At 44.4% G+C, this 15,269-nt stretch overlaps 1 protein-coding gene across 8 annotated transcripts in view; it reads right to left on the reverse strand.

Annotated features, from left to right (window-relative positions):
* Nucleotides 1–15,269, reverse strand: part of TNIK (TRAF2 and NCK interacting kinase) — a 395,211-nt gene that overhangs the window by 23,726 nt on the left and 356,216 nt on the right. For all 8 annotated transcript variants that reach the window (XM_053599576.1, XM_053599575.1, XM_053599573.1 and 5 more), the window contains one exon: nt 3,162–3,291. In XM_053599576.1, the coding sequence (XP_053455551.1) occupies nt 3,162–3,291 (130 nt within the window). The remainder of the gene's footprint in view (nt 1–3,161; nt 3,292–15,269) is intronic.

Consider the following 15,269-nt stretch of genomic DNA (forward strand, 5'->3'; position numbering starts at 1 on the left):
GAGCATGTGTGTATGAAAGCATGCCCAGTGCAGTGCAGAAAGAACACCACACACAGGAGGAGCATATGAAAGTGAGCGTGTCTGTGTGAGTGTGCATGTGAGTGTATGAGTGTGCATGTGTGTATGAGTGTGTGTGTGCATGTGAGTGTGTGAGTGTGCATGTGTGTGTGAAAGTGCATGTGTGTGTGAAAGAGCTGACACAGGCTCTCTGCTCCTCAGGTGCATGTAATTGGTGTTCATGGGAAGCTGGAGAAATTACCATGACAGGCTCTGGGACTATAGACTGTCCTGAGGGATTCTCTGGGTTCTGTTTGTCTTAGTGCTTATCTATAGCCCGGGCTTGTGCCTGTTCTCAGAGCTGAGCATTCCCTCTTCAGAATGACATTTAGGAACCTATTCTAATTTATCTCACTGTCCTGTTTTGTATGTACTGGGCCATTTCCCCTTCTTTTCCCAACTTCTGCTCAGAGACTGAGCAGCAGTTCAGTGGCCTTCCCAGCTTCCCAGTGGCATAAATCACATGCTGTCTCTTCACAGTGCCTCAGTGCCAGGTCAGCAGCATGCTATCAAGACAAAGCCAGATGAAGACACATGGATCATCAGAGAGAGGCCAGAAGGAGCCGCCGGGGGAAGTGGCCTGGACAGTGAGCAGCCAGGAGAGAACAGTTGCAACCTGACCTCTGGTCTGCCACCTCCAGGCCTCTCTCTCTTGTTCCCTCAGCCAGCACCTCCTCACCAAACACTTTCTGGGTGCTGCACATTCTGCTGGGATGCAACGGTGAGTGGACAGTGGGGTTGCAGTAACAGCACCCAATGGAGCCTCTGACTTTTGTGCCTCCACCGTTCCCAGGGGTTGGCACCAAGCTGCTGTGTGCACCACACGCCCAGCACGGTGCAGGACACTAGGGGTTGGCACCAAGCTGCTGTGTGCACCACGCGCCCAGCACGGTGCAGGACACTAGGGGTTGGCACCAAGCTGCTGTGTGCACCACGCGCCCAGCACGGTGCAGGACACTAGGGGTTGGCACCAAGCTGCTGTGTGCACCACGCGCCCAGCACGGTGCAGGACACTAGGGGTTGGCACCAAGCTGCTGTGTGCACCACGCGCCCAGCACGGTGCAGGACACTAGGGGTTGGCACCAAGCTGCTGTGTGCACCACGCGCCCAGCACGGTGCAGGACACTAGGGGTTGGCACCAAGCTGCTGTGTGCACCACACGCCCAGCACGGTGCTGGACACTTCTTGTGACTCTTTCGCCTCCATGATCACATGAGCCCCTTCCTCGTAATCAGTCAATGCCCCCACCTCTCCCTTTCTCTCTGCATTTACAGGAGAAGTCCGTAGGGGTCTCTGCCCAGGGGACTGTGACAAACTGGTCAGCACACAGAGGTGGTCACCATGAGGAATGAGGCTGCGGTACTGATATGCACACGAGGTGCATGTCCCTTCAGCTTGAGGAGGAGGTCAGAGTAGGGAGGGCTCAGCTCCGGAGGCTCTGCTACACACACAGTGCATATTCTGCTTCTCTAGAGAACTCACTAATAAGTGCATTATTTTAAAAACTCACATTTGGGCAGGCAGCACTGGAAGGCTGAGAGCACGGGACCACCTGGGTCCTCAGTGGATGAAAATCCTGTAGGATGCTGGAAGTGCCAGAGTGACTGGCTGTGGTCATGGGACTCGGCAGCCACAAATGACATGGAGCCACTGGGATGTGGCCACAGAACTGGCAATGTGGCTTCATCTGTCCACTTGGGGTGACTGTCATAAAGACTCAACCAAATTTTACACTTAAAAACCGGAGTCTTTTTAGTCAAAGAGTGACTCACTCCAGAACATTCTCCCTCAGGTTTTCCTAAGCAACAAGCTGCAGAGGTGGAAACACCCTCCGTTTCCACTGAAATCATTCAGTCACCACGCTGAGGAATCCATGTGCCAGCACAACACCGTGTCAGCACCAGCAGCCACGTCCATTCCTCATTCCAGACAATGTGAACGGATTCTGTAAAGCTGCTTAAGGATTCAACAAGGCCTCAATTCTAGCAGGCTGCTCTGCAAACTCACCCTTCAGTGACAGCCCCATTGCCAGGTGTCACTCAAGAGGCCTTCTTTACCTAACACTGCAGTCCCTCTTTCTCACAGTGGGGAGATGCCCTTTGCCCTTTTGGAGAGTGAAGCCTGCTACTGGATTCCCAACTCTGTCCTGGCTGCGAAGGAGAACAGACAGCGTGTGCTGTGATTGGGAGGGGCCCCCGGCACTGGCAAGTAAAAGCAGGGCTCCGCTCTCCCTCCCACAAAGAGGGGAAAAGCAGTGACATTTACTGAGTGCTTGCCTTCATTACGTTCATTAAAGTAATACATTACATTTAAGGAATTCCTTTAATACTCTCAACTATCTTATAAGTCATTTTCTATTATTTATGAAATTTTGTATTGATGATAAAACAGACACACAGAGAGGTCCAGTGATGTCTGCCCATTACTTTCTTCCTGGGGAAAGATCTGCACTCCAACCTGCCTGGTAACAATGAAGTGGAAACAAAAGCAAGACTGATTTATTTTGGCAGGTCCTTCTGGTTAGCACAGACACAGGCATAAGATACTGCATGTCAGGATAGGTGTAAGAGATATGTGCCTTTCACCCCCCAAAATGACATCCCTCGAGTTTAAAAGAATTCACTCAAAGTGCTAAGGTTTATTTTTTAAGTAGATCTGCATACTTCTTTGCTCTTTTAATATAATAATTTAATAGCCTTTTAAAAGTTAATTAAACCTGATAAGATGGTATCATCATTTCTTGGAACTTATGAGACTTTTCTACATGAAATGGAGAAGAGGCATAACAAGGCTGGTGACGCTATTCAGAGACAATTCATTTCTGTTTTCTTGTTGTGCGAAACATCTGGGTTTGCTGGTTCTAAGTCCTCAGGCTCATGCTCTGTATTCTGATTTGCACAGATCCTGCTGAAGAATCCGGACCAATGTAACTCAGTCACACTGGATACAGGATGGAAAAGGATACAGGGAGGAAGGCTGCAGACAGTTAAAACCACATGACCACTTGGAAGCATTCCCCATGCTGTAAGCATTCTCTGTGAAAGTGCTAATATAAACCCACTTAAGAAATGACCTTCCCCTAGACAGTGTGTATACTGACTTACCTCCCTGATCATCAAGGTCCCTTCTCTTGAAATGCTGCTGCTGAAGGCGTCTGCGTGCTGGGTCTCCAGCCCGTGAGTGCCGACCATGCCCACACTATACTGCTCGCCACTGCCTGGAGCACCTGTCGGTCTGGGAAGGGGAGGAGGGGTGTTCACAGAGTGTACTCAGGGAGCCCCCATGTCCCGTCCAGATTATTTCCACAGTAGAAAAATAGATATAATGTAAAATATATCATTGTGCCCATTTCCATGTGCATATTTCAGTGGCCTTAAGTATATTTCACATTAATTTCAACGTTTTCTTCCCTGCTTCTCCCACACCTCTCTTGACCAGTTCTCTGCCAGCAGCCAGAGGGAGCAAGCTGCAAGCTCTCCACAGAAAAGACACTGGACGTGGTGCCAGGGTGCACCAGGCGTGACACGTGGTGCAATCCCCCTCCCCCAACCCTGCTGGCCTCTGCTGGGCCAGCACACCCAGGGGCAGCACACTGCTCCCGCTGCCTGAAGGCTCTTCCCATCCGGCACTTGGCTTTCTCTCTTACGTGCTGCTTTCCCTGAAGAGCCTGCCCCTGCTGCCTACCTGTGCGTTGTCCCCCAGCCCTACTTTTCTTTTCTTCTCATTTTCCTCAGTGGTTCTCATCACAATTTGCAATTCTTTTTTTTTAGAGACAGAGTCTCACTTTGTCGCTCTCAGTAGAATGCCATGGCATCACAGCTCACAGCAACCTGCAGCTCTTGGGCTTAGGCGATTCTCTTGCCTCAGCCTCCCGAGTAGCTGGGACTACAGGCGCCCATCACAACACCTGGCTATTTTTTTGCTGCAGTTTGGCCGGGGCTGGGTTTAAATCTGCCACCCTTGGTATATGGGGGTGGCACCTTACTCACTGAGCCACCCATAATTTGGGTGCTACCCATAATTTGCAATTCTTTATCATCTCAATTCTAATTTTCTCTTTCTGTCTCATCAGAACATAAGCTTGTGAGGGCAGAGTCCTTGTCTCTATGCTCACCTGTACACACCTAGTACCCAGCACAGAACTTGGCACAATAAGTGGGCTTTGTATTATTTATGAAGAAGAAATATCAACTAAGAACTTTTTGACTTCCTGGGGGCACCTCCGAAACAGGCTGTTCAACTTAAACAATCCTCAGCACTTCTCTAAATCTCTCTGATCACCCTGCAGGGTGGTATATTTATTTCTAGTTTTCTTCTTGCTCTGGTTTTTCAGATGTAATGGGAGAAGGTAAGAGATCCCCACCCTCCCTGAGAGCACAGGTGGATGTGTCTGTGTGCCGTGGCCCAGAGCCAGGACTACTTCACCTGGACCAGCAGGGCCTCATTTGCAGGAGACAGAACAGGGATGGGAACCCGCTGCCCTCAGGCCACATGTCTAGGTCCTTAGCTGTGGCCTATGAATCCAAATCTTACAGAACTAATCCTTTAATTTTTGTTCATACATTTTTGTTCATCTTTTATATTTTAACTTTATTTTTAAAATGAGTGTATTTAAATTATCAAGGAATAAAATTAGTTTCAATGAAATAATCCTCCCAGACTGACCAGCACAGTTCAAACATTAGTATAGTAAACCCTATGGACGGAGGGAGACAAGATGGCGGACTGAAGCCAGCTTTCAACAAAGGCTCCCGTCCAGAAGGAGAGTTAAGGGACAGGAATTTAGTAAGTATCCTGGTGGACTTGAGCCTCACCAAGAGAGAAGGCTGAAGAACGCACATCAACACCGCTGAGGCAAGTTGTGATCACAAGGACGCAAACAAAAGGTACAAAATCCACCACCAAGCGGACGGGAGTCCCCCTCCCCCATGAGACCGGCTCTGGAGCCCCACAATTTAACAAGCGGGCAGAAATTAAAGGCCCTCCCACTACACTCCACGGGAAAGACCTTCTAAAAACTGGACCTACCTCCCCTACTGGGGTGCCGTGGCGTTCTCCTGCCGGACATAGGGCTGAATAAAACTTTGGGAATCCTTTGCCGGCAACCCTGAATCCCCGGCGCTCCCCTCCCGCCCACTGAGGTCTGGAGGCCTGTCCCCCAGGACTTCGGATCCTTGGGTGATTTCTCAAGGGGAGTGGACAGTCCCCGAGTTGCGACTGGTAGCATTGACTCTGAGGCCCGCGAGTGAGGAGAGGGCACCGGGCTGAGGGGGAGTCACGCCTCGCGGCACTTCCCTGCGGTGCAGTGCACCAACTCTCCCCGGGCATACGGGGCCCAAGACTGAATAAGACTCTGGCCTCCCCGCTGAGAGCTGAGAACCCCTACTCTCACTCGGGGTCTGAGGGCCTATCCCCCAGGAGTTCGGCTCCTTGGGTGATTTCTCGAGGGGAGTGCACAGTGCCTGAGCTGCGTCAGGTCAGCGCTGACTCTGGGATACGTGAGCGAGGAGAGGGCACTCCGCTGAGGGGAAATCAAGCCTTGGCGGCACTTCCCTGCGGTGCAGTGCAGGAGCCCTCCCCTGACCGTAGTATTGCGTGAAACTGAATGAAACTCTAGCTTCCCCCCGCCCCACTCCCAATCCGGGTCTGGGGGCCCATCCCCCAAGAGTTCTGATTCTTGGGGGATCTCTTAAGGGGTGTGGACCCAGCACAAACTGCAGCCGCTCAGTGCTGACTCTGGGGCGCGGGACAGAGGAGAAAAGGGTCGCCTGAGTGCCCACACCAGAGCAGCAGTTCCCTGGAGGTAGATCAACAGCCGTTTTTTCTTTAACGGCAGAACGCTCACTTCTGGATATTCTGAGGCCACACCCCCTGTCTCCCTGGGCAACCAGAGGAGGCCACCGGTGGCTCACAAACCCAGAAGCCTCCAGGGCGGGGCCGACCCAGAGAGGTGTTCAGACGCAATTCTCCAGCAGCAAAGACGTTTGAACTCAAAACAGCCCGTCTCCTGTAGGCGATGACAGGAACAGAGACAGAACCTCACAAAGTTGTCTGTTCTGTTCTGTTCTGTTAGCAGCATCCATCAGGGACGGGGCTAAGCCTGAGTGAACACCTCCTTCCCATCACCTGCATCAAACACTCAAAGATGTCAGGCCCCATCTCCTCCTGCTAGATAGCGGCAGTCTGCGGGGGCCTGGCAGACTTCCTCGCGATTCAGGCAGGTGCAAACCCCTGGAGTGTCTGTTCACTGCAGGCAACTGGGTTAGCCATCTGCAGAGATACCAGTGACTGGGTCCGACGGAGGGGCAAAGTGGGGAAGGAGACGTCAACCTTCCCAGACTGCTCTGTTTGCGGGGTGGCTCCTCCTGATTCCACGCTGCACTGGGGTGAGCTGTCTCAGAGGAGTCACCAGGCCCCTGTGATCCAGTTCCCAGAGACCTCTTGAACCCTTCCACCTGAGACAAGTGCCGATTGAGACAGTTGATTCGGACCTTTTGAACTGGGCTAATAGACTGAGGACTTTTCAGGTGGTGCCCTGGGTGTGCGATTGTAGGAAGGTTTGATTCTCCTTTTCCAACTGGGGCCAGAGGTGGGCAGGCGGGGTGACTTAATTGCTGATTTTTTCACACAGCTGAGACTTCAAGCCAGAGTAGAAGTTGCAATAGGATCGAACAGAAACCAGCTGAAAACAAGACAGAACCACTTTGCTCCACCACACCAGACAGGGCCCCAGTTTCTCAGGCCACAACACTGTACGGGCCCTCGATAAAACCCCAGGGGAAAAACCAAAGGGAGTAAACCATGGGGCGGAATCAGCGGAAAAACTCTGGTAACATGAATAACCAGAATAGATCAACCCCCCCAAGAAAAGATACGGCAGATGTGATTGAAGATCCCATTCATAAACAACTGGCTGAGATGTCAGAAGTCGAATTCAGAATTTGGTTTGTAGACAAGATTAATAAAATGGAATTAGGAATTCGAGGAGAAATTCAAAAGTTGTCTCAAGAATTTAACGAATTTAAAGACAAAACCACCAAAGACTTAGACACACTGAAACAAGAACTTACAGCCCTCAAAGATATGAAAAATACAGTAGAATCCCTCAGTAACAGAATGGAGCAAGCAGAAGAAAGGATTTCTGACATTGAAGATAAAGTCTTCGAACGCTCCCAATCTCTCAAAGAGGAAGAGAAATGGAGAGCAAAAACGGATCACTCACTCAGAGAGCTCTCAGATAATTCGAAAAAACATAACATAAGGGTTATAGGAATTTCGGAGGCTGATGATGTGGCAGCCAAGGGCACAGAGGCCCTTCTACATGAAATTATGAAAGAAAATTTTCCAGACATGCCTAGAGAATCTGAAATTCAGATAGCAGACAGCTTCAGAACCCCAGCACGATTCAACCCCAAAAAGCCATCTCCCAGACATATCATAATTAGCTTCACTAAAGTTAACATGAAAGAGAAGATTCTCAAAGCAGCCCGGCGAAAGAAAACTATAACGTACAAAGGTAAGAATATTAGAATAACTGCAGATCTCTCTGCTGAAACTTTTCAAGCAAGAAGAGGCTGGTCATCAACTTTTAATCTCCTAAAGCAAAAAAACTTTCAACCCAGGATCTTGTATCCAGCTAAACTGAGTTTCATCTATGATGGAGAAATTAAATACTTCAATGACATTCATATGTTGAAAAAATTTGCCATAAGTAAACCAGCTCTTCAGGATGTTCTCAGACCTATCCTCCACAATGACCAACCCAATCCTATACCACAAAAGTAAACTCACTCAGAAACTTCGGATCAAACTCCAACTTCCACACTGGCGAAAGGATTAAAAATGTCCACTGGACCTTTGAAAAACTCGATACCCAAAATTCCACCAGACTTATCCTTACTCTCCATCAATGTGAATGGCTTAAACTGTCCTCTAAAGAGGCATAGGTTAGCTGACTGGATACAAAAACTTAAGCCAGATATTTGTTGCATACAAGAGTCACATCTCAACTTAAAAGACAAATACAGACTCAGGGTGAAAGGATGGTCATCCATATTTCAGGCAAATGGTAATCAGAAAAAAGCAGGTGTTGCAATTTTATTTGCAGATACAGTAGGCTTTAAACCATCAAAAGTAAGGAAGGACAAGAATGGTCACTTCATATTTGTTAAGGGTAATACTCAATATGACGAGATCTCAATTATTAATATCTATGCACCCAACCAGAATGCACCTCAATTTATAAGAGAAACTCTAACAGACATGAGTAACTTGATTTCCTCCAGCTCCATAATCGTTGGAGATTTCAACACTCCCTTGGCAGTGTTGGATCGATCCTCCAGAAAGAAGCTGAGCAAAGAAATCTTAGATTTAAACCTAACCATCCAGTATTTAGATTTAGCAGACATCTACAGAACATTTCATCCCAACAAAACTGAATACACATACTTCTCATCAGCCCACGGAACTTACTCCAAAATTGATCACATTTTAGGTCACAAGTCTAACCTCAGTAAATTTAAAGGAATAGAAATTATTCCATGCATCTTCTCGGACCATCATGGAATAAAACTTGAATTGAGTAACAACAGGAATCTGCATACCCATACAAAAACATGGAAGTTAAATAACCTTATGCTGAATGATAGCTGGGTCAGAGATGAGATTAAGAAAGAAATCACCAATTTTTTGGAACAAAATGACAATGAAGACACAAGCTATCAGAACCTCTGGGACACTGCAAAGGCAGTTCTAAGAGGGAAATTTATAGCACTGCAAGCCTTCCTCAAGAGAACGGAAAGAGAGGAAGTTAACAACTTAATGGGACATCTCACGCAACTGGAAAAGGAAGAACATTCCAACTCCAAACCCAGTAGAAGAAAAGAAATAACCAAAATTAGAGCAGAATTAAATGAAATTGAAAACAAAAGAATAATACAACAGATCAATAAATCAAAAAGCTGGTTTTTTGAAAAGGTCAATAAAATAGATAAACCTCTGGCCAACCTAATCAGGAAAAAAAGAGTAAAATCTCTAATATCATCAATCAGAAACAACAAAGACAAAATAACCACAGACTCATCAGAAATCCAAAAAATCCTTAATGAATATTACAAGAAACTTTATTCTCAGAAATATGAAAATCTGAAGGAAATAGACCGGTACTTGGAAGCACGCCACCTTCCAAGACTTAACCAGAATCAAGTGGAAATGTTGAACAGACCCATAACAAGTTCAGAAATAGCATCAACTATACAAAACCTCCCTAAAAAGAAAAGCCCGGGACCAGATGGTTTCACGTCAGAATTCTACCAAACCTTTAAAGAGGAATTAGTACCTATATTACTCAACCTGTTCCAAAATGTAGAAAAAGAAGGAAGACTACCCAACACGTTCTATGAAGCAAACATCACCCTGATCCCCAAACCAGGAAAAGACCCAACAAGAAAAGAAAATTATAGACCAATATCACTAATGAATATAGATGCAAAAATATTCAACAAGATCCTAACAAACAGAATCCAGCAACACATCAAACAAATTATACATCATGACCAAGTTGGTTTTATCCCAGGGTCTCAAGGCTGGTTCAATATACGTAAATCTATAAATGTAATTCAGCACATAAACAAATTAAAAAACAAAGACCATATGATTCTCTCAATTGATGCAGAAAAAGCTTTTGATAATATCCAGCATCCCTTCATGATCAGAACACTCAAGAAAATTGGTCTAGAAGGGACTTTTCTTAAACTGATAGAGGCTATCTACAGCAAACCCACAGCCAATATCATATTGAATGGAGTTAAATTGGAATCATTTCCACTCAGATCAGGAACCAGACAAGGCTGCCCATTGTCTCCATTGCTTTTCAACATTGTAATGGAAGTTTTAGCCACCGCAATTAGGGAAGAAAAGGCGATCAAGGGTATCCATATAGGGTCAGAAGAGATCAAACTCTCGCTCTTCGCAGATGATATGATTGTGTATCTGGAAAACACTAGGGACTCTACTACAAAACTCCTAGAAGTGATCAAGGAATACAGCAGCGTCTCAGGTTACAAAATCAACATTCATAAATCGGTAGCCTTTATATACACCAACAACAGTCAAATTGAAAAAGCAGTTAAGGACTCTATCCCATTCACAGTAGTGCCAAAGAAGATGAAATATTTGGGAATTTACCTAACAAAAGACGTGAAAGATCTCTATAAAGAGAACTATGAAACTCTAAGAAAAGAAATAGCTGAAAATGTTAACAAATGGAAAAACATACCATGCTCATGGCTAGGAAGAATCAACATTATCAAAATGTCCATACTACCCAAAGCAATATATACTTTCAACGCACTCCCTATTAAAGCTCCACTGTCATATTTTAAAGATCTTGAAAAAACATTACTTCGTTTTATATGGAATCAGAAAAAACCTCGAATAGCCAAGACATTACTCAGAAATAAAAACAAAACAGGAGGAATCACACTACCAGACCTCAGACTTTACTACAAATCGATAGTGATCAAAACAGCATGGTATTGGCACAAAAACAGAGAAGTAGATATCTGGAATAGAATAGAGAACCAAGAGATGAATCCAGCTACTTACCGCTATTTGATTTTTGACAAGCCAATTAAAAACATTCAGTGGGGAAAAGATTCCCTATTTAACAAATGGTGCTGGGTGAACTGGCTGGCAACCTGCAGAAGACTGAAATTAGACCCACACCTTTCACCATTAACTAAGATAGACTCTCATTGGATTAAAGATTTAAACTTAAGACATGAAACTATAAAAATACTAGAGGAGAATGCAGGGAAAACCCTTGAAGAAATTGGTCTGGGTGAGTATTTCATGAGGAGAACCCCCCGGGCAATTGAAGCAGCTTCAAAAATACACTACTGGGACTTGATCAAACTAAAAAGCTTCTGCACAGCTAAGAACACAGTAAGCAGAGCAAGCAGACAGCCCTCAGAATGGGAGAAAATATTTGCAGGGTATAACTCTGACAAAGGTTTAATAACCAGAATCCACAGAGAACTCAAACGCATCAGCAAGAAAAAAACAAGGGATCCCATCGCAGGCTGGGCAAGGGATTTGAAGAGAAACTTCTCTGAAGAAGACAGGCGCACGGCCTTCAGACATATGAAAAAATGCTCATCATCTTTAATCATCAGAGAAATGCAAATCAAAACTACTTTGAGATATCATCTAACTCCAATGAGACTAGCCTATATCACAAAATCTCAAGACCAGAGATGTTGGCGTGGATGCGGAGAAAAGGGAACACTTCTGCACTGCTGGTGGGAATGCAAATTAATACATTCCTTTTGGAGGGATATATGGAGAACACTCAGAGATCTAAAAATAGATCTGCCATTCAATCCTGTAATTCCTCTGCTGGGCATATACCCAGAAGACCAAAAATCACAACATAACAAAGATATTTGTACCAGAATGTTTATTGCAGCCCAATTCATAATTGCTAAGTCATGGAAAAAGCCGAAGTGCCCATCGATCCACGAATGGATTAATAAATTGTGGTATATGTATACCATGGAATACTATGCAGCCTTAAAGAAAGATGGAGACTTTACCTCTTTCATGTTTACATGGATGGAGCTGGAACATATTCTTCTTAGTAAAGTATCCCAAGAATGGAAGAAAAAATATCCAATGTACACAGCCCTACTATGAAACTAATTTGGGACTCTCACATGAAAGCTATAACCCAACTACAACTTAACAATAGGGGGAAGTGGGAAAGGGGGGGGTGGGTGGAGGGAGGGGAATCGGTGGGATCACACCTGTGGTGCATATTACAGGGGTATTTGCGAAACTTGGTAAATGTAGAATATAAATGTTTTGGCACAGTAACTGAGATAACGCCGGAAAGGCTATGTTAACCACTGGGATAAAAATGTGTCAAATGGTTTATGAAGTGAGTGTATGATGCCCCATAATCATATCATTGTATACACTTATGATTTAATAAAAAAATTAAAAAAAAAAAAAAAAAAAACCCTATGGACTAAATTGGGGCTGCTGCACTCACGACTCAGTTCTAACTTTCTCCACCTGACTGGCCCCACCACCACATGCGCCTGGCTGGCAAGAGTGCATGGGGGTCGAGTACACAGGGGCTGAGTACACCAGCCTTCTATTAGCTTCTGACAACAGTGCACCGTGTTTCTGTTCGAAGTGGAATTTGTAAGTAGCTGCACACCTTGACAGTATTTTTTACTTCTGTCTGCTCATCAGCCCATCATGTCTAAGAAGTCCAAAAGAATGCTGAAGAAAAGAGATTTCTGTAATAAAGACTGGAAATTGCACTATTATTCTGTTTCTGTTTAAGATAAGATGATTTTCTTGGTTGGTGATATTGCAGTATCAACACTGAAGAAATTCAATGCTCCTCAACTTTACAACATTCATACAGACCACAAGTATTTTAAATTAGAGGGAGAGGCATGAAAAGTTGTTGCAGAAATTAAAAGATGAGCAGCAAAAGCAAAGACAGTTCTTTTAAGCAGCAATAAGACCTAAAAATAACGCCACTGAAGCAACTTATAAAGTAGGCCAGATACTCAGGGAAAAGGGAAGCCACTCAATGATGTAGAAATTAAGAAAAGTTGCATCTCTGAAGTTCTAGGATGCTTAGCCCCCAATAATGTTTCAATGTACAAACAACTGCCTCTTTCAAGGAGAACCATAACTGATCAGCAGCATGAATTAGGCTTCAGCTTAACAGAACAATTTCTTGCAATACTTCAAAAGGAACACATGTACGTATTACTCAGTCACTTTGGATGAATCAGCTAATGCTACTCACAGGTTTTATGTTTAATTTGGATCATAACAGAAGATTTTTCCTAGCTATGAAGAGTTACTCACTTTGGGCATTCTTGGGAGAAACACAGGGAACAGATATCCTCAACAACTTTCAAGGTAAACTTCATGAAGTTGGACTGAATTTGGTAATTTATGGAGTGTCTGTACAGATGGTGCACCTTCCATGATAGGAGAACATGAAGGGTTTATTGCACAGTTACAAGGGTACATGTGAAACTTAGTAAATGTAGAATATAAATGTCTTAACACAATAACTAAGAAAATGCCAGGAAGGCTATGTTAACCAGTGTGATGAAAACGTGTCAAATGGTCTATAAAATACCCCATGACCACATTATTGTACACAGCTATGATTTAATAATAAAAAAATAAAATGCATGCATGAAAAAAAAAGTACTAGCAGAACTAGATGCTCCCATTTCTTTTCATTGTATCTCATATCTGTGCTAAAGCTACTATTTTAAGTGACACTTTGTGACAAGTTATAATTATAGTTAACTGTATTCATGCAATTGCAACACACCATCCTCAGTTTTATAACATGCCAAAGTCCCAGGATGAGGTGGGTATTCAGTGTGGATTCGCCTTATCATTCTGAAGTGTGTTGGCTACGGCAGGGGCAGGTGTTAGATAAAATTTTATCTCTGTAATATCAATGGGCAAGAGACATGAATAGAACCCTCTCTAAAGAAGACAGACGAATGGCTAACAAACGTATGAAAAAATGTTCATCATCCCTATCTAGTAGAGAAATGCAAATCAAAACCACCCTGAGATACCATCTAACCCCAATGAGAATGGCCCACATCACAAAATCTCAAAACTGCAGATGCTGGCATGGATGTGGAGAGAAGGGAACACTTTTACACTGCTGGTGGGGCTGCAAACTAGTACAACCTTTTTGGAAGGAAGTATGGAGAAACCTCAAAGCACTCAAGCTAGACCTCCCATTTGATCCTGCAATCCCATTACTGGGCATCTACCCAGAAGGAAAGAAATCCTTTTATCATAAGGACACTTGTACTAGACTGTTTATTGCAGCTCAATTTACAATCGCCAAAATGTGGAAACAGCCTAAATGCCCACCAACCCAGGAATGGATTAACAAGCTGTGGTATATGTATACCATGGAATACTATTCAGCCATTAAAAAAAATGGAGACTTTACATCCTTCATATTAACCTGGATGGAAGTGGAAGACATTATTCTTAGTAAAGCATCACAAGAATGGAGAAGCATGAATCCTGTGTACTCAATTTTGATATGAGGACAATTAATGACAATCAAGGTCATGGGGGGGGGAGGAAAAGCAGAGAGAGGGAAGGAGGGAGGGGGGTGGGGCCTTGGTGTGTGCCACACATTCTGGGGGCAAGACATGATTGCAAGAGGGACTTTACCTAACAATTGCAATCAGTGTAACTGGCTTATTGTACCCTCAATGAATCCCCAACAATTAAAAAAAAAAATTTTATCTCTGCAAAACAGATAGTTACCTTTTATGAAGAACAGAATCAACAACGGAATTACTGAAAGAAGATTTCTATAGGAATGCAGCATTTCTGTTTGATATCAAATCGAAACGACTTGAATATTTCTTGGCAATGTAAAATTAAGTCTTTTTTTTCAAAATACTTCTTCAAAAGGATATTTCAGATGAATATTTTCTCCAGTTAGCAAGGGTAATTGATGAGCAGGATGACATATGCAAATCATTTGAATATGCAGCTGTTATGGACCTATTACTTGGAGAATACAATGAAAGTTTCACTGACTCAAATTAGCCTTTCAGCCCCACCTACTTAATATCACTAAGACACTGTAAATGAGCTCGCAGTGGATGACATTTTAAAGTCATTGTTAGATGTAAAGAAAAATCCAGTTGAAACATGGCAGAATGCAGCAGAATGCCCGTGCCTTGCCAACATGCCCCAAATGTAAAATTCATTTGAAACGTGGCAGAATGCAGCAGAATGCCCGTGCCTTGCCAACACGTCCCAAATGTAAAATTCAGTTGAAACGTGGCAGAATGCAGCAGAAGGCTCTGCCTTGCTAACATGTCCCAGACACTTTCTTGCTTTCCAGCCACTCAGTGCTTCTGATCTACATTCTCTTATGGAGCCCAAATCAAGATGCCCTGAAGGCCACAAATGACTGATGTCCACCTAGAACTTCACCCCCAGCTGGTTCCAGTCTGTGGGCTGTGCACAGCAGGAGGTGACAGCAGGTGTGCAGTGAAATCCTCTGTCTTCACAGCTGCTCACCACCCTTCACCTCACCCCTGAGCTCCACCATGCCATCAGAATCCCATAGGCGAACCCTGCTGTAAACTATGTGTAGGAGGGGTCCAAGCTGTGTCTCCTTA

Source organism: Nycticebus coucang, chromosome 8, assembly GCF_027406575.1.
Source record: "Nycticebus coucang isolate mNycCou1 chromosome 8, mNycCou1.pri, whole genome shotgun sequence".
Taxonomy (NCBI): domain Eukaryota; kingdom Metazoa; phylum Chordata; class Mammalia; order Primates; family Lorisidae; genus Nycticebus; species Nycticebus coucang.